Source organism: Pararge aegeria, chromosome 1, assembly GCF_905163445.1.
Source record: "Pararge aegeria chromosome 1, ilParAegt1.1, whole genome shotgun sequence".
Lineage (NCBI taxonomy): Eukaryota > Metazoa > Arthropoda > Insecta > Lepidoptera > Nymphalidae > Pararge > Pararge aegeria.
This window is the reverse complement of record NC_053180.1, coordinates 12101324-12121440: the sequence shown is the minus strand read 5'-3', so window position 1 is coordinate 12121440 and position 20117 is coordinate 12101324. Positions and strand designations below refer to the sequence as shown.

The 20117-nt window shown below is 35.6% G+C and overlaps 1 protein-coding gene across 1 annotated transcript in view; it reads right to left on the bottom strand.

The window, feature by feature from the left end:
• Positions 1-2491: 2491 nt before the first annotated feature.
• Positions 2492-20117, bottom strand: part of LOC120625021 — a 96174-nt gene continuing 78548 nt past the window's right edge. Inside the window, exons 6-7 of the mRNA XM_039891933.1 lie at positions 17754-17932; positions 2492-2595 (exon numbers count right to left, since the gene is read on the bottom strand). Of these exons, the coding sequence (XP_039747867.1) occupies positions 2492-2595; positions 17754-17932 (283 nt within the window). The remainder of the gene's footprint in view (positions 2596-17753; positions 17933-20117) is intronic.

Genomic DNA, 20117 nt, shown 5'->3' with positions numbered 1-20117 from the left:
GAAGCGTGTCACATAATATATCTGATACACACTGTGTAGTGTGTATCAGATATATTATCTAGCTCGATATAAACGGATTGTTATCGTATCAATGTACGCTGATGCACCACTGAACAGATCGCTGTTATCGCTGTTACCCACGTCTATGTCCGGAATGTCTGTTTTGCCATCATTAAGTGCAGGTGACAAGTGATTACTTAACTTAAGTGGTGTCATTTGATAATCACTATTAAAGTGTTTTTCCCTACACTTTAATAGTGATTATCAAATATATAAATATAAAATGCATATTAATATGTCGGTAGCGGCAGGATAAGAACCTGTAACTCTCTGACAATCGGGGCACGGGTACTGCGTTGGTAAAACTCAGCTACGGTTCTCATATCATCGCTGCAGAAAAATTAAATAAAAATAAAATTTAATTTGATATTCTATGCAAATGTAGGTAACAACCGTTGAATAAAATGTGTGCGTGTACTAGCGTACACTCGTAAGAAGTGAAACTTCTTTATGACGTTATTTTTCAAAAAATAATTTACTATATGCAATTTTACAGAAATTGGTTAAATAAAGTTAAATTAGATAAAGTTTAATAAAAGGCTTTTATTATCATAGACAATACAAATTCTACAATTATTTCATTTTAGCTTATTACTACAAAGATTATTATTGAATTTCATTAATTGTAATAGAATGATTACATTTTAATAAAATTATTAAATTTTTTATTATTTTTTTTTCTATAACTTTCAATCGAACTTTGGTGTTGGAACTACATAAAATGTCCTTGATTGATACAAATGGGTTGCCTTACCTTACATTTTTATTTTTATATTTTTATATATTCATAGAACTTGTTTCAGTCAACTGTCAAGATATTTTGTAGGAACTCTTTGAGGAATCTTGAGTTTTGTTTACAAAAAAGATGGCGCGTAACGGTAAAATGTCACGCGTAACGAAAAAATGTTACACTAAATTTTTTTCCAACCCCGATAAAGAAGTTTCACTTCAAAAAGTATAAAACGAGCAACGAGCCACCTCTTTCACCTTTTGAAGTGTCTCATTGTGACCTTTGAAGAAGTAAATTGCAAATTTAATGTTTCCTAATAGATGATACTATAATCGCTATAGGACTGATGAAAAGGCATTATATATATTTCTTTCGGCATCCGTGAGAACCGTAGCTAAGTTGGTAAAACGCCGAAGCCGCGATTGCTAGAACGTCGCAGGTTCAAACACTGGCAGTCCCGATATTTTTTTATGCATTTTAAATTAAACCATTTTAGCGTGTTCCTTTACAGGCGGACACAAACTATTTGACACTGGCACATGTCACCTGGATTTGCTACTCGTTAGTGTACTTCTGTCATTATACTACTATTTTAAACCTTAGTGGGCCTCGCATATGACTCTATTCGCAAACAAACTTGAAGTTATTGTATCTAGCTTTGCCAAACATGACACGCTTACATACTATAGATTGCTACACCGATACGGATGGACAGTTAATACGGCTTAATTAGCGCCCTTATGATGCTCGAAACGTGATCGTGATCATCAAACTTATACAATTGTAGAACCAGCCTTACGTTACGCAGTAAGCAATGGAGATGAAAGAAATAGGTACATTTTGCCTTTATTTTCTTAGAATCAAGTAGGTACCTAGTAAAGTGTCATTATAATAATGTCGTTATGTTATCTTATGTACATACCCTCCCTTAATTACACTTGTTTGAAACAAAATTCTACGACGTATTACAAGGTAATACCATATGAATCCCCTCTATTCAGTCTAAAATATACATCAAACCTTTGCGCGTAGCAAATTAGTTATCCCATTAAGTGTCTAATGAGCCATTAGGTGCTAAGAGTTTGATTCACTTGCCACCTGTGTTGGCTTTATTTAAGGTGTTAATGTTCATTGAACATAATATTATAATAGGTACCTACTGCTTAGTGCTCATTGAGCGTTAATACCTCACTTAATCTCTCGTGGGTTATAAAACTACTGTATTAAAGGTTATAGTCAATATTTCATTTATTTACTGCGTGTCCTATAAAAAATTTTCAATACTTACATTTTTTTTTGCAAAATCAGTTTCACAGGATGTGCATGGGAAAATAGGTCTACAAAATTTACACAATTATTTAAAGTGCCGTTTAAATTAAAACATACATTCAATATTTCCCGCATCATACGTTATTATTATGGATTCATCGAGGGACAATAAATCCAGAATCAAACAAAAGAGATCTGTGAGTAGGTAGAGATCTGTGAGTAGGTAGATGCCTATACGTAAAATGTAAATGAATTGAGCCGCTGAACATGTAAACAATATAACATTTTGATAACGTTACGGCCTATTTCTTATAGGGGACAACTGTTTTGGTGCAAAAAGAGCTTTTCAAATTTTATTTCACGTTAAATTCGATTATATGTTCTAGGTGTTTGTATCTTACTTCCTTTAATATCTAAGTCTTATCGTAATTGTCACCGTATAATGATATTCACAGACGTTAAGGCATAAAGCAGGCTGTAGATGTTTAGCTGGATATAGCTGGGTGATGAAGACTGCATGGCGGCCGGGTTCTCACCTGTAACAAATATATTAATTTTAGTTCATACTATTTTTGATAAGATTAGAATTTTAACCAAGTTCGTTGCTTACAGCCTTGAAAATGAACGGTTTATAATGTTGGTATAGTTATTTAGTGTTTCCAAGTGTTTTTTCACGCATAAGGCCCTCATTCTTTTGATTTAATCATAGTTGGTCTCTTATTGATTTTTACATCTGCCTTTTATTCGTTATGTAGTTACCGTGTTCAACTACTTATTCCTAGGTTATTAGGTTCTAAGGTTCTAGGTTTGATTCCCATTTTTTCCGCCTGTCTTGATCATTTTCATTAGCATTTATCTTAGTAGTTATAGTAAAATAATGGCCGTAGTCAACCACGCTAGCCAAGTGCGATTTAAGACGCCTTAAAAAAAGTTGTCAATCGCCATTAAAGAAATCGGTATTTAATTTCCCCAAATTTAATAATAAGTTTGACGACCTCCCTGGCGTAACGGTGAGCGCTGTGAATTTAAGAGGAAGTCCCGAGTTCTATTTCCGCCAGGGGAAATAATTTATAATTTCTGAATTCTCTCTGGTTTGGTCTGGTGGGAGCCTTTTTTCGTGTCTAGCTACCACCCTTCTGACAAAGACGTGCCGCTTAACGATTTTGGTGCGATGTCGAGTAGAAACCGATTGACTACCATACTACCTAACAGGTTAGCCCGCTACCATTTTAGACTGCATCATCACTTACCACCAGGTAAGATCGCAGCCAAGGGCTAACTTGTAGTCGAATGAAAAAATAAATATTTAATAAGTTGTTATTTATACCAGATTTTATTTAGGTGATAAATAATTTGAATAATTTGACAATCCGGGTGGGTCTTTTAAAACGTATAGTCATCACCATCATCATCATCATATCAACCCATTTTGGCCCTCCACGGCCACGGGTCCCTCCCAAATTGAGAAGGCAATTGTCCACCACGCTGGTGAAATGCGGATTGATGGACTTCACACGTCTTTGAGAACATTACCGTAAACTCTGAGGCATGCAGGTTTCTTCACGATGTTTTCCTTCACCGTCGAAGCAAGTTATATTTTAAATGCTTAAAGCGCACAAAATTTAGAGGTATGTGCATGCATTAATTTAGGATTAGTGTAGGGTCGATAATATACGCGAAGAAGGCATTTTAGCATCGACTAAAAATGCCATGTTCAGTAGCTAAAAACTACAAATGTCACAGATCGTATTAAAATAATAAAAACATACTTTTCTATTTCCCACGAGTATACTTCTTTAGCATACGTAAAGAGCTTTTAACAAAAAAATTCAAAATAACCCTATTTTCTTGTGGCGCGGGGCGCTAGAGCATTTATTTTCGGTTGCTTTTATTGCCGCAAAAAGGTAAAGGCAGCGTACTTTAACCGAACTTAAATGTTTATTATTCATGTTTGGGTTTCGCGAGTTTCCATTTGTTAGTTTGCGGTTAGTTCGGAGTTATTATAGTTGTACCATCGGTTATTTTTGGTTGATGTGCCCCTGTTTTCTGCCTCGATAGTTAACTGATTAACGTGATCGACTATGGACTCGCAAGATCCTGGAATCGTATAAGTATTAAGTATTGAAATAAGATTTTTTATTTTTATTCCTCTGCATATTCCTCTACAAATTAACCCTTGGCTGCAATCTCACTTGGTGAAAAGTGATGGTGCAATCTAAGATAATAATATACTACGACAATACACACATCGCCATCTAGCCTCAAAGTAAGCTTAGCTTTTGTTATGGGTACTAACTAACTGATGAATATTTTTATGAATAAAATTCATTAATTCTTATAATATAATATAACACCCAGACACTGAAAAACATTCATGTTTATCACACAAACATTTTCCAGTTGTCGGAATCGAATCCACGGGTTTAGACCCACAAAGCAGGGTCGCTGCCAACTGCGCCAATCGACTGTCAAATATGTTAACCTGTTAGGGCGTATAGCCAATTATACTTAACCTAAACCCTTAATCGGTTTCTACGCGATATCGCACCGGGACGCTTAATTGCTAAGCGGCACGTCTTTGTCGGTAGGTTGGTAACTAGCCACGGCCGAAACCTCCCACCAGACCAAACCAGAGAGAATTCATAAATTCAAATTGTCGCTGCCGGGAATCGAACCCTACGATAAGAATGACACCACAGTGCTTACCACTGCGCTATAGAGGAAGTCGTCATTATATAATATTATTTGTTTTTTTCTTTGCTATTTCCATCATATTCATTAGACGTAATGTTCCTCTTGTCCTGATATTCGTTGGGCAGAATACTAAACAGTTTTGTGCTGAGGGTTTGTTTGTCCACATAATTGGGTGGGTGAGCTTACCGCATTTATTAAATTTACGATGAATTCGACCTAGAAACTAGGATATACAACGTGTAAATGAAAACCGAAATAATACTTCAGATGCTTTAGAGGTACATTATGTACTGTCTCTGAGACTTATCTGTGAATAACCTCATAGTTTCTGAGTAAACCACTGCCATAGTATTTACTGAAAGGAATCAAATACAGCCCTAACATTACGTTGTATATTTTTCTTGTTAGGTCTAATTAAAGAAAGTGCGAAATGTACATTATTATTATTTTTAATGACTTTTTCCATTTCATCAAAAATCTTCAAAAACCCTTTGCACTGTACCTACCTCAGTACTAACTATATAGGCTTAGATATATGAAATATGAATCTACCACCAGATTTCACCAGATGCCTCCTACTCTAGGTATGGGTGATTTTCTGTCTAAACTACACAACCTGTTTTACAAAGTTTTTTTGCTGGAAACCATTAGCCACAGACAATGTGTGGTTATACGTCTTCAACTGCCGTTATGGTTTTGCAACTTCCTTACTATTGAATTAACAAAAAAAGCCCTGTTAAATTTGCTGTGGGCTCTTCTTAGACCAGGGCACGTTAGAAACCCTCCTAGCTTTAGGTTAAAGTTAACGAATGTAGTCACCACTATCACCTAAAATTAGTGGTAACATATTATATGTTTAAACGCATCATAAGTGTAAAACATTGAATGAAGAAATAAATGAATGAATTAACTTTTACTGTACACCAAAGAAAAAATTAGGTGCAGAGATATATACATACAAAACATAGAGCAAGAGGGTACAAATTGGTGGCCTTATCGTAGCGATTTTTCCAGGCAACCAATGGTGAAAACATAGATATTAGGTATATAAATATAACATATAAAACATTTTAGAATTTTGGATTTGTATTTGAATGAGTTACTTATTGTAAAGATTCCATAAGTGTGTTTAGACTCCTACAACTGTCGTCATTCTTTTTACCGCTTATTATTATTAAACGATATCATTCCCCAACATTGTACTTAGTTAGGTAAAAATTATCCGCTCGTCCCCGCTCCACTGTTGCCGACGTCACACTATGACGGCGGTTGGTTAGAATACCAAGTAGATCCAGACCGAGGGGTTATTTGTCATTATAATTGGGTGTCCTATATCATTATGTAGGTGTCGACTTGGGAGAACAATTACCAGGGTGTTTTCGTTGTAACATCATCCCGTTGTTCTTATTCCTTTATTTTGTATTTTTATTAAAACACAATAGGCATTTTTTTATCGATCTTTATCATCTATAAGAAATATTGCTTAGTTTTGATAGGTTTTTAATTTACAAGCATAATATTACGAGAAGAATATGCAGTTTTAAAATAGCTGATGAAGTAAAAACCTCCACCAAAACGATTCGCTCGCACTGTCTGTAGGATGTTTCTGTTTTCTTACTAGGTACCGAATAAAATTATTATCTTTAATAGCGTTCATTGATCATTCATCATCATCATCATATCAACCGATAGACGTTTTATGCCGCTTGGATCCAGCGGCTACCTGCGACGCGCTTAATGACGTCTTACCAGTGCGGGGCTGCCATTCCAGCACGTTAGGACCCCAACGTCCATTCTTTTCCCGAACCATGTGCCCCACCCATTACCACTTCAGCTTCGCGACTCGTTGAACTACGTCGGTAACTTTAGTTCTTCTACGGATCTCCACATTTCTGATCACGTAGAGATACTCCGAGCATAGTTCTCTCCATCGCCCGCTGAGTGACTCTGAGCCTTCTTATGAGGCTCATAGTTAGCGACCATGTTTCTGAACCGTAGCTCATCACTGGCAATACGCACTGTTCGACGACTTTAGTCTTCAGGCACTGAGAGACTTTAATGGGATGAGAATAAAAATTTTGATCATTTTGTTCAACTAATTGTAAGACACTGGACAATTTAGCCAGTTCACTGATTACGACGATCTAAAGAAACCATTCACGCTGATTCAATGTTGGTTGGCGAACTTTAATGACACGACGTGATAATAAACCGGACAGCTGCACTGGGCTATGGTGTTCTCCGATGGTGCAAAAGGCCAATTGTCAAACTCCACGCTGTACTCAGAGTTTTCGAACTGAAAAACCCAATACTTATAAATATTTTGGTCCTATCTGGGAAAACGTCTTATGACCCATCGGTCCGGCCATTACATGCTAATTTCTAAGTCGGCTAAAAATATGAATATGTAAAATATTATATTAGGAAAACACATAATTTAACAAACTTTCGCTATAGCACGTTACTCGAGGCAATGTACAAAAAATATGTATTCATTTAGAAGCTCAACAGTGTTACAGGCAATTTAGGCTTCGCAATGTAGACGATTTCATCAGTGGAAGTGGTTCCCTCCATTATTGCTATTAGGACTTTCTAGGTTTACGTGCTTGGGTTTATATAAAATATCCACTCTCATACACAGCATGTTATACTTTTATTATGACAAAAGTTTATTACAGGATATTTATTTCGGGGAGTGTGCTCGGGATCTGTATTCGATTCAATGAGATTATATAGAACATCATTAAGTTGTGCCTCCTTAACCTTTTTACCATCGGACCGAGAAACGACATGAGGGTTTGCCCCGTTACGTAATTGACATTCCAATATTAACCGCTTCGCTTCCTTGTTTCTAATACACTAACATCTGGGATACCCTTTCCTTATTTTGAAAAAGTGTACCTTAATATATTGCATTATTTAAATTAAAAATATTATCATAGATAACACAATTGTAAGTCATAGTTCTGAATGTCAAGTGCCGACTTTTTAATTTAACCTAGACCATAATACCATAACACATTTAGAAATTAATAACAACTAAAATTGCCCACCGTCGGGAACCATATCCAGGACTAAATTTTCACTTACTTATCTGTGATCTTGACACTATATAATTCCTATGTCATACCTAAAAATCGTAAGAACAACACAAAAATGCGCCTTAGCTTGCCTAATATATTTGTAAGGCCGATTCTACGTTGTTACGACATACAATACGACAAGCAAAGAAGGGTTATAGAATTAATTTATAAAATCTACCCCACAAAATATAACAAATAACAAATACTAATCTACTGGTTACCAAGGCCCACTAATGTATTTTTACTTCGCAGTAGTGTGTTAACAGTTACTGCGAAGTAAAATGAAAAATCCTTGAATGAAGAGCTTATATCACCAAATATATAAAAATCTATATTTCGCGCAGTTGGGATTTTATTTCCACTGAAAATCATCACCCTTGTAGCCTCCAGTTTTTTCACGCTGTTATTTCGATATTGTAATAAAATCAATTGCTTAGTTGCCCATTCCAGTAGTTCCCAGCATCTATGTGTCGGTCTTCATTAGTACGATCCCACCTACAAGTCCGTGTTCTAGCCAGCTCTACTTAAGGCGAGACCAAATCGCGGCGTCTTACCAGCGTCCTTAGCTGCTATTAAGTTTGCGTTCAGCGTGCAATCAATGACCAGAAGAACTAGTTCAAAAAACAGTATTTTTCTTCATCTAATAGGCCGGTTTCCTCATTTGAAACTTCTCGTCTTTAATCGTCTTAAAACAATAAATGATCTTGGAATTGGTACAAGTCGGGTGCAAACAAAAACGCCGCTAAGGATATCCGTTTGATGCGGCGGTGGCGATGTGGCCTTCGCTTTACGGATCACCGTTCAGAGATGTCAGTTATTCTACTTCGCTGTCTAATTACTACATATTTTGGAATCCTGACGCATTCATCCTGGCAGACGCATTCCGCAATATTTTCGGGTAGGTATACATACAAAAATTCATCCAAAGAAACGTGTACCAAGACGGCTCTAGTCGTATAGTAAGTCGATTTATAGTAGTTAATGTACGAGTATATTCTCTTTGCACTGGGGATTGACCTTTACGTTTCTAATTAATAAAAAGTCGTATAAATAAGAAAGGTAAATTGTTGGTCCAGCCCTTTCAGAGGAATTGGTTTATAAATTGGAAGCTGAGTGTTTGAAAATATAAATCAATTAAAAACGTTGACGTTTGTATGGGCTCGTATAGCGTTAAACATCTGATACCTACTATCATTTTGACAAGAAAACACAAAAAGCGAATACCTAATGGTATTATTGTAACACAGAATTAAATCCTTCATTAAGAACCGTTATCGGATGACTATGGAAGTCATCCGATAACGGTTCGTGATAGTAAAAATAATAATAAATATACACATTGCCATCTAGCCCCTAAGTAAGCGTAGCTTGTGTTATGGGTACCAAGACAACTAAAGAGTATTTTAATGAATAAAATTGATAAATAGTTATAATATACATGTAAACACTCAACTGTTAAAAGGCACAGAGGTAATTTGCAAACTGATCTCGGATATAGTATTTTTAGTCTAGTAGTATCATTAAGGCCGATTGGCGCAGTGGGCAGCGACGCTGCTTTCGGAGTCCAACGCTGTGATTCCCACAACTGGAATAATGTTTGTGCTATGAACATTAATGATTTTCAGTGTATATAATTCATAAAAATATCCATCAGTTATGTTAGTGCCCATAATACTTTGGGGCTAGATGACGATGTTTGTACTGTCGTAATATATTTTTTTTTAATATTTATTCAACCAATAGGTACAATTAAGCAAGAAGTTCTTCGTTAGCGTAAAGAATCCGAACTCGGACGAAATCACGGCTATCAATACATCAAATTACACGTGTAAAATATACTTACGATAACAAAAGTATAAGTAAGTAGGATAATAAGGTTATAAATTCAAGGAGTTTCTCATAAATAGGTTATGAAAATTTCTAAAAGGTTTATAGTGAGATCCACTTTCACTACTCAAATTATCGGCAACCTAAAATCTAAATCGGCCGTAACGGTGTTTTAGTACGTACATATTTTTTGTATTTTGCCTCTCTTAATATGCTAGCGAGGGTTCAGAAAATATAGTACACAATTTATTAACCCTTTTAGGTACGTAATCGATTCTTTTCACTGAATACTGTATATATTTACTTTTAGTAAAAAATATTGAACCATTTAATAACAACAATTATTTATTCAAATCTGCTGTGTTTGTCTATCAAACAAGCAATGTTGTGTTTTGAATGCTATTTTACAATATATTGTTAACGCAGCGTAACCCAAATATTGGTTAAATATAGTTTTGTAAAATTAACATGCATATAAAAAAAAAGTATGGCTTGACATCTTTATACAGTGATTTTCCTGACACCGGGAGATATCTTAGCATCGTTCGAGTCCATGTAGGACTGAAGTGTATCATTTTCATTCATTTTTCGGAAGGACACTTGCCGATAACCACCTGAGGGGTTGCTACGGCGTCACCGGGGGAGTGGGGCGAGCGCGAAAGCTCGCCATGAGAAGAGCCCCAGGGCTCGACGACATCGGGGGGGAAGTGGGAGACGTCGACCCGAGGGTGCCTCCTGCGAGGACTCGGACCTCGGCTCGGTTCGACGTTAATCTGACTGTTGGTGGACTTTTGGACTAATCATTGTTTAGTCCGATCGCCCCCGTGACCGTGGTAAGGATCCACGTCCGGATGACGTCAGAAATCGGGGCCCTCGTCTTCGCCGGCGAAGACGCTGTGTATGTTGCGTGTGTGTTTGTTGTTGGGACACGTTGTCGGTAGTTATTTTATCGTCAGGGTCGTCAAGGACATGCGTCGGACGTCGCCGCTTTGGCTCGACGTCGGGGACGGGGGTGAAGTGTATCGATAATGCAGTCGTATTTATATCAAAATACCCACCAACTCAATGCCATAAACATTGGTTTTAATCAAATGTTTAATTATTTACCCACTTTATAAAATAACTGTAACACGTGATAAATATTTTGAAAACGCTTGGAATATGATTTAGTGATATGGATGTAAGTATGGTTATATAAGTGCGCGAGCGTTTTCACTGTTTTGGACACATTGCGCTGCATATAATAATGGCTGAATAAGGATTGTGTATGTTCTTAATTCTATGCATATAAACAAATTCATACACATCGACAAAGCAACGAGAGAGAAATTTAAAAAAATGTATTTTTCAGAATGGCGGTAGTCCTTACAAAACATATAAGCGACCTGGCGACGCAGCTCACTGAGAAATTGACCAACCATGCCTCGGAAGACAAGGAGAAAATAAGCAACTATATAACTATACCAAACTTCCAAAAATAAACGGCGGAGCCTTCTTTAGTACCCTTAACGCTATCGTACTCTCGTAGCCTTATACTCTGATTTGACCATGGTCAATATGGGTTTTTTTTATGGATACAAGTAACTACCTACGTATGGGTAAAAAATATTAATTTACTAATGGTCTTAAACTACTTTCGACGACCTCCTTTTCGCAACGGTGAGCGCTATGGTTTTAAGTGGGAGGCCCCGAGTTCTCAGCAGGGCAAGGGAGCAGCAATTTGGGAATTTATAATTTCTAAATTTTCTTTGATCTGATCTGGTATGGGCCTTCAGCTTTTTAGTTGTCACCCTACGGAAAAAGACGTGTCACTAAGCGATTTAGCGTCCCGTTACGACTTCACGTACAACCCGATTAGAGGTATAGGTTTAATATAAATAATAAATAATTTATTTATTTATTATTTATTTAATTACTACGACAACACACAAACCGCCACCCAGCCCCAAAGTAAGCATAGCTTGTGTTATGGGTACTAAGATGACTGATGAATATTTTTATGAATTATATATACATAAATACCTAGAAAATACATATAAACACCCAGCCACTGAAAAACACTTATGCTCATCACACAAACATATTTTCCAGTTGTGGGAATCGAACCCACGGCCTTGGACTCAGAAAGCAGGGTCGCTGCCCACTGCGCCAGTCGGCCGTCAAATATAACTGCTATAAACAGTTTAGCCTGTTACCATCTTACACTGCATTATACTCACCCGCAGGTGAGATTTCAGTCAGGGGCTAACTTGTGAAATAATAAAAAATAGCTTTAACTAATACGATCTATAGTGGAATATGAGTCTTTGGCATCAAAGATAACATCATAATCTTACAATCTATAGGGAGAAGCTGAGATCTAACGCAAGAAACCGCATTACATGATGTAGGGGGGTGCCTTGGGAATGGAAGTGGGATGCTTTGTGCTTGACCCATTGACCTGTTCATAATACTCAGTATTTTCTTCGGATAATTATTCGGTATCTACTAGGGATTGCTCGCAACGTAAAAAAGTCCACGCAATAGTTCAGAATTGCCACGATAATATATTATGCCCGTTTTCAGAACTTTAAAAGCAAAACATTAATTATTTTTGCTATCCTATGGGAATTTTTGTAAATCCAGCACTATTCCTTACCTTTTACTGAGTTTTGATAAGTTAGTCAGCGGTCGAGTCGATAGGTATATAACGACAACATCAATTAAACAATTCTATTACAACATTTAGAACTGACCGGGGTAAAATAACTAAAAATTTTATGATTATAAGCACAACCTACGAGTATTTGCTTACCATCTTAAAAAAAAATAGTTGTAAATTTGGATCTTTTTGTTTTATGTATGTAGATGAATTTTGTAGGTTAATCGGGTTATTGGTACCCTGATACATTTGCTATCAAAGTTAGTTACATATTTTTTCGTTACTGGAAGTAAGTTGTAGCATATAGTTATTAAAAATTATGAATATTTTGGTGTTATGATATTTATTTCGGAAATCAGTATGTTTTCTGTATCTTGTGAAACGCTAAGTCTGTCTATTTTCATGACTCTACCACATATCAAGGTTCGAAAGGCATATTCTATCGAGAAGCTGCTGGCAAGATACTCAGCAATTGCTCTTTTCCAACATCAACGTTTCATGCTTGATCAATGTAGTAATGTACACACGCAATCCTTTTAAAATATAGGATTGAACAGATCACATAATGGTTTGGATTACTGCCAAACTTCACCTGTAGACTAACAAACGAGTGCGACTCTTTTCCATGTAGGTACGTTTGTCTAGTTAATATGAATCGATAAGGGATTTACTAGATGGCCATATAAAACATTGCCAAAATTGTGAAATTGGAATTAAAATTTTTACATATGTAAATCACTGACTCTTTAATATATTTTTGTTGCATGTTTACGAAAAAAAAATATGTTGAAGTGGATATGCATGTAAAATGAGTTGATAGTGAGTTGACGACTGATAAAAGTTATTGAATAAAAAGACAATTTCAAGAGATATATACATATTTTAAATAAATAATGATTGCTGGAAATGACAACGTTATCATCAGATTAAAGATGATGAGTAGAATTATTGATCACAAAATCCCATCAAAATAATAGTATAGGTATAAGATATAGGCATTATAAACAGCAGCCAGAATCTTTATCTTCTATATCTTCTAATTAAATGAATCATATAGCCAGATTCAATTTTTATATTATTTACCTTCAAAATGATCATCAGGCAAGACATTACACCTTAATACAGATGACGGAATTACAATTAATTATTACAAATGAATCTATCCTTGATTATCATTAATTAGATCTTATAATCATTAGAACTAGGAAGTTAAGCACAAATGATTGAGTGGCCTGGAACATTGCCAAGCCTCGAAGCCTTACTAACCGCGATTCCAATAAATATGTACCTACTAATCTATAGTTCCACAAAATAAGGGAATTCCAGTTATGTAAGTATGTATAAACTTTTCACACTTATGTAGTATGATTAGTGAAAAAGGAGGATGAAAACCTACTATTACTTCTAAAGGTTTCGGTCTCCTTAAGAATCTTGACAGTAAGTTTTGGAGCCATACCTCTGCCTGGCCTTAGTATGATTAGTAGAAGTAGTTCAAACTTTTGATATTTGGCACATGTCTTAAATATTTCTATTTTCTTCTTTCAATGGTTATAAGGACTGCTAGAACCTTATATATTACTATTCTTCCTTATTGGTCTCTCTTTTCTTAAAATACGTCTGTACAAGCATATTTATAACTCTTGCAGTTTGTTTGGTATGGCTTCTATCAGCGTGTATGCTTCTACGCTATATACTATGCGCGTTTAAATAGTAAAATGAATACTAGTAGAAAATGTAAAACATTATGGATTAAAATTAAATTCCAACATAGTGTTCAAATATTATGACTTTGAAAGGTTTATCTTTTTGCGTTTTTGTGTGCGCAAAAACCTTCTAGACAGCTGTAAAATTTTAGAACGACAGTTTCACATTTCATTTTGCATAGTTTATGTCTTCAGGATCTGAAAATATCCCAGGTTTGAAAATATTTCTTATGCTGCTTGTATGTATCCAGCGATTGCTGTCTTCTGACCACCTAGTGAGTGATCTACTAAGGCTATGATTTCCGCCATGCGAAAACTTAGGACCCCAATGACCACACATCACTAAAAACCTGCGTTATTAACAACTTAAGCGAAGAGGCTAGCTTAGCTTGTTTTCCGACAGGTCTTAGTAAAAAAGTGATATGGCTTTGTATATCAAACAAGGAAATTCGAACTACTAACCTCAGTAACTGGACAAAAGATGAAAATGTAGTCTACTAACGCCATGATTTCCTCTTAGAAGTCTGTCGCCACTTCTGAACCTAGGGCCCTCAACGTTTACACATTGCCAAAGTTTTCCATATTTTGGTAAAGATCTGCAGATCCTTGGAACTACCAATCTGACTAGAACTAGACTACAAATCAACTACCTAGAAGACTAGGTAGTTGATTTGTTATAATGCATAGCGATAGTTAGTCTTGTTGGTAAGTCCATCAATATACGGCTCATTATTATTAGTTATACCGACAAAAATCTCTTATAATACCTCCTAGTAGGAAATAATATTCAGATAATTTGGACAAGTTAGAGATTAACAGGCGACCAAATTGTCTGGATATATGCCAAGTTCCCCATAAACCCACGCTAACAAATTAATTGCTGTGTACATTACATTAGTTTACGAAAATTACGAGTACTAGTAAATATGATCCGTCTAATGAAACTGTCTCGTGGGTCTATCAGTTAGCATGGTCAAATAAGCGTCAAGAGTTTCTGAATTAATTCCCGGGTTTGATAAAAGTGTATCTCTAGTCACTTTTCTTAACTGTCAAGGAATTTTACAGTATAAGTTCGCAATTCTAAAATTGGTGTTGTCACCCACTTTAACTGGAAATAAATAATATTACATTAAAAGATAATATAAAAATATTATCACTTAATCTAATTTTGATCATCAAATCTCGATAACTCGCTAAGCGTCAAATTTTTTAGCTTTTGTGTATGGTATTTACTCAAAGCAGATAAAAATGAATTGGCGGTTCGAAACGTGTTTGATATAAATATATGTTTATTGTTTGTATGACGACCTTAACTAAGACAAACGTACTAAAAATTTTGGCAACACATTGGCACCTTTTTTCTACGGAGGAAATTTTATTAAATCCTGCAAAACTGACAAATAAATGCAGATGGATAAATATGATCAGAAACATAGATTATTATAAAGATTTGTCAACCTCATTTAGCACTTTGCACCTTGATGGGATAGTTATAACAAAAAAGCCCAGCACTTCCATTTTATTTATAACATTATAAGATGCATAAGCACGTAATAGTTTAGTGCCAACGGTTTCTCAGTAAGCACTGTGGTAAATGCTAACGTACATGGCATTTTAGATAGCACGCCGTTTGTCAGGTTTGATGCGGGGTTGGCATCCGTCCAGACCATCGGATCGTCTGTTCAACCCTATCTGTCTAAATGATTGTGTGAATATTGATCCAGTTATATGAAATGAGGTTCCGATACCGTCATGTTTGAAATATGTTTGATCCTAATATTTCATCGGGCTAAATAGCGCTCCTTTTTTACCACAGGCATGTTCGGTATCTGATTAAAATCTCACTGGTAAGAAGAGGTGAGTTATGAATAATATCGAGTGTATATTTTCATCGAATTCCAGAAAAAAAGAGAGTTTTTGTGCGTTACCTGAGAACTTCGTCACTAATTGGATTTGTTAATCCTCAATTTTAATAAGGCAAACAAAATAGGTGCCGAAATAATACTCATCTATTAAAAATGACTAATTAGACGAGATCTCTTTCCCTCTCATTAAAACTATTTCTTTATTTCCTTCCAACGCGTCGTTGGGGTTCGCAAATTTATAAACATAAAAATTCTCTGACTACCGTCGAGTGCGCACGTACTATTTGTGGGAACAAAAATAAACGCGACCGTGTAAGAGGCAGTTATAAAAAATATATAAATCAATATCGTTTTGCATATCGCCTCAGTGAGTATTGTGGTGGTGAAGTTATTATGTGTAAGTGAAAATAAGTGCCGCGCTGGATCCACGAAAGGGTGCTGTGAGTTGATTCCTTTTAATCCGGATTTGTTCTTTAATTGTTTTTTTATACATCTCATGTATCACCTATCATCTTATCTCATGTCGTCTATCAATACAGTCCACTTTCTGTAAAATAATACTGCTCTCAATACGCTTTATTCTCCCTAGGAATTCAAAAAGATATATTAGTACTTATAGACTATTTACTATGAAATCGAATTCAATGATAAGTTTGATGGTAGATGAATTTTAAAGATGAGAGGTGACTATACATTGCATGTATACTTGACTTGTAATTCTTTTTATAGATTATTATGTAATATATCGATGCATAAAATTAAAAGTCCTTACTGACTTATATTTATTAACACACATTATATCGCTGGGGTTAGAAATTCTGACAGGAAAATTCTTTTATGATATGAATCAAAAGTTGACTGTACTGTATAGGTAGACAATCTCCTAAATTAACTCGCCTCGGAACGAACTATAAGACCACAGCACATGCCGCTGAGCCAGAACGAGCTATATCAAATAACTTGAACAAGTATACTCATGGAAAAGTTTTATGAGAAATTACTAGAGTTTACCAACGTTATTTATCAGACGGATATTTTATTATAATTTAATAATGATATCAAATATAGGTTCTTGCCCCTTTAGAACTTCTTTGTTACTTATCATTTTATTACTGTACCTCAGAGAGCAAGCTAAGTCGTCGGTCTTTAGTTAGTAATACTATCTAGCGATAGAACGAGGACGAGTACGAGTTACCTTTGAGTCTTAATCCGTTAACTCAACTCTATAAACTGAATAAGCGCAATGTGACTATTCTAAGTTCTATATCTAATCGTAAGAAAGATATCGTATGAGAGATGATTGTTGTACTGAGCAGTGGGACACTGTTTTATCATACTAAGCTCAAAAGAGTAAATATATGGCGCGCACTCGCAGTTATACCTACGTATAATGGAGCCATGAATTATGTGCACCTTTCATTGTTAATATGAATGCTCCAATGACATAAACATAAACAAATGAGTACAATTAAATTCTTGTGTAAAGGAACTCGGCACAAGGAACTTTTCAATGAACAATGCCTTGTTGATGGAGAAGGCACGAAGAAGATTGTATGGTGGAAATAATAAAAATGATAATTTTGAATATGGTTCCTATTTACTCAAACTAAACATTTTTATTATTTTTATTTTTGTAATTAAAATAAATAGATCATTCAAACGATTTCATTCTAATAGATTAAAGTAAGACCTATAAATGTGAATGAACTCGCTGTACGAGTATGTTGCGCTCTCAGTACACAAAGAAGAGTGTGTGGGATTACTCTCTTTTTATTGAAATCAATAAATGTGTGTTTGACCGTTAAAATATTACGCAAATATAGTTTATGCACAAAATTTAGCGATAGTTAAAGGTAGAGAACAAAGTGAATAGAGACTTACCATTAAATATATGGACGTAAATACTAGCTGGGACAGCGTTGTTCGGCACGCAGGTATAGTTCCCTGCATGGGATACACTCGTCGCTGGGATGAGAAGGTCTGAAAGCCGTTGTTCAGGGTCTGTTGTGACGTTGATGCCTCGTTCAGCATCGTAGTTTATCATTCTGCTGTTGTGGTACCTGCAGAAAATAAACCATAAGATATCCTCCGATTAGGAAGCGGCGCGGCGTAGTGGGAACAATTCATTAAAAATCGTCTTAAAAGTAAGGCCCACGAGCAAAAGAGTTGGGGCTGACTACAAGCAGTACGAGACTGAAATTCAGAAATACCTAAAAATTACCGATGTCCAGCATGACATAACTACTCTCTACCTTCTGATTTATGATGACCCTGAGTGTTTACAATATGTATACTTAATTCAAAGGATAATGTCAATGTTGCTGGTGTACTCAGAGTTGGATTATTATTATTCTAAATGTAAGTAATCATAAGGCTACAAATCATTATATAAATGGCGTAAAATTACCTTTCGACACAGGAAAAGGATGTTTGGAGCATGCGAAAATTTTAGAAAGATTGTTTCCTTAATTGACCCAAATTTTGGATATCGATTCCCGATGATAGGTTTGTTTACTTCCCAGAAAGTGGTTTTATGAATGGGCATTATTGGCGAACAATAAACAACTCAATTTTTTTTTTATATAAAGGCTTATGAAGGGTGCTCGACGAGCGCATCGTGTCACCCTGCACGGCTAGCTTGGGTAGGAGACAATTATCTCCCCGGGAAAAGGATAAAAATGTATCTTCTCTCACAGCTTTATCAACTCTCAGAGCACTGGCGCAAAAGTGGAAATAATATCCAAGTAATGTTTGTAAGCGGGGGTCAACTTCACCTATTCCATGTTCCTGTGCTTTTGCGAGTGGACACATTTATTATATCCCTTGTAAGGGGATATTATCGGGGGATATATATTTTTTGTCTCCTGCCTGTGACCGAATACATAAAACTCGGGCGCGCGAGTTATCGCACTCTTTCTGCTACCTGCACTCGTGACTGACGAACTTTTTATACTTTGTAGCCAATGTATATAAATTTATAAATAATTTCATTGCTTAAACAATATTACGAGATATTAGAACGTGGTTGATTGCCTGTGGTTAGCTCATTTTTTGCGCAAAGAATCAGCCTTGCTGTTCACCGGGGAAATGCAGCCAGCATTCTTGGCGCTATTCCGTGCGGCGTGACATTAACAGTAATTTAATTATAAGAATTTAATGTAACATTATTTTTTTTAAATACCATTGTCATGCATATCACTCGCAGTCTAATTCTGTAGGTATTTTGTTAAATATAAATGATAGGTTTTTCAAATATAATTATTTTCAATGATGTTTTATGGTTTTTTAATTATTTTTGTTTACTTCAGTATTAAAATTAGATCAAAACACCAATAATATATTGAAATCCATTTAATTTAGAATTGGCTTATTTGCACAAGCTATTGGCTTAGGTGCCTGGTGGATACAATGTGAGAATTCGAAAATTTTCAAGTGTGAAAATATGTTGTTTAATTTATTTTATAACTAGCTGTTGCCCGCAACTTCGTCTGCGTTTGATTTTGTTTGATGTTGCATTAAATTTAATTGTAGTTCTAAAAAATTTAAAGTATTCAGAATTGCTAAGGTTGCATGAGGGGTTTGCCGCTGTCCACTGAGGAGTTCTGTCCTCTATTTCCAACCACATTTTGGGCAAAATTAAACACATCCTATAACCTCTATAGTACAAAAATAATTGTTTAAATCGGTTATAATTTGTCGGAGTTATGGTGTAAAATCGTCAAACACTTTCATCCCTCTCCCAAAGGAACCGAGCTTAATGTCGGGATAAAAGTATACTATATTACTTCCAGCACTTCCAAGAATATATGTACAAAGTTTCATCAGGATCGGTTTAGAAGTTTTAGCGTGAAAGCGTAACAAACAATCTTACATTGACATTTATTATATATATATATATAGTGTATATATATAATATATATATTAGTAGGGATTACGTACTTGTTACCATTTTGGTATAGATCCCTAAAAAGAGAGCTTAAAGTGGGTTCTTGTACGTTTTCATTAATTACAGAGAGCACCCCTGAGATCTTTTCCCCACTAAAAATATAAACGTAAAAGAAATTAATGATCTAAATTCCGCTGGAGCACGTACGTACTTTGCCCCTGGCGAAAACGGAAACTGTTCAATACCTACGTGTTGGTTTTCACAGGATCCCTTTGCCAGTTAATTTTATCCCGGAGTATTATTATCTTTTCGGAGCTAGCGACGAGATAAAACATTGCCCCCCTTTGTCATAAAAAGTT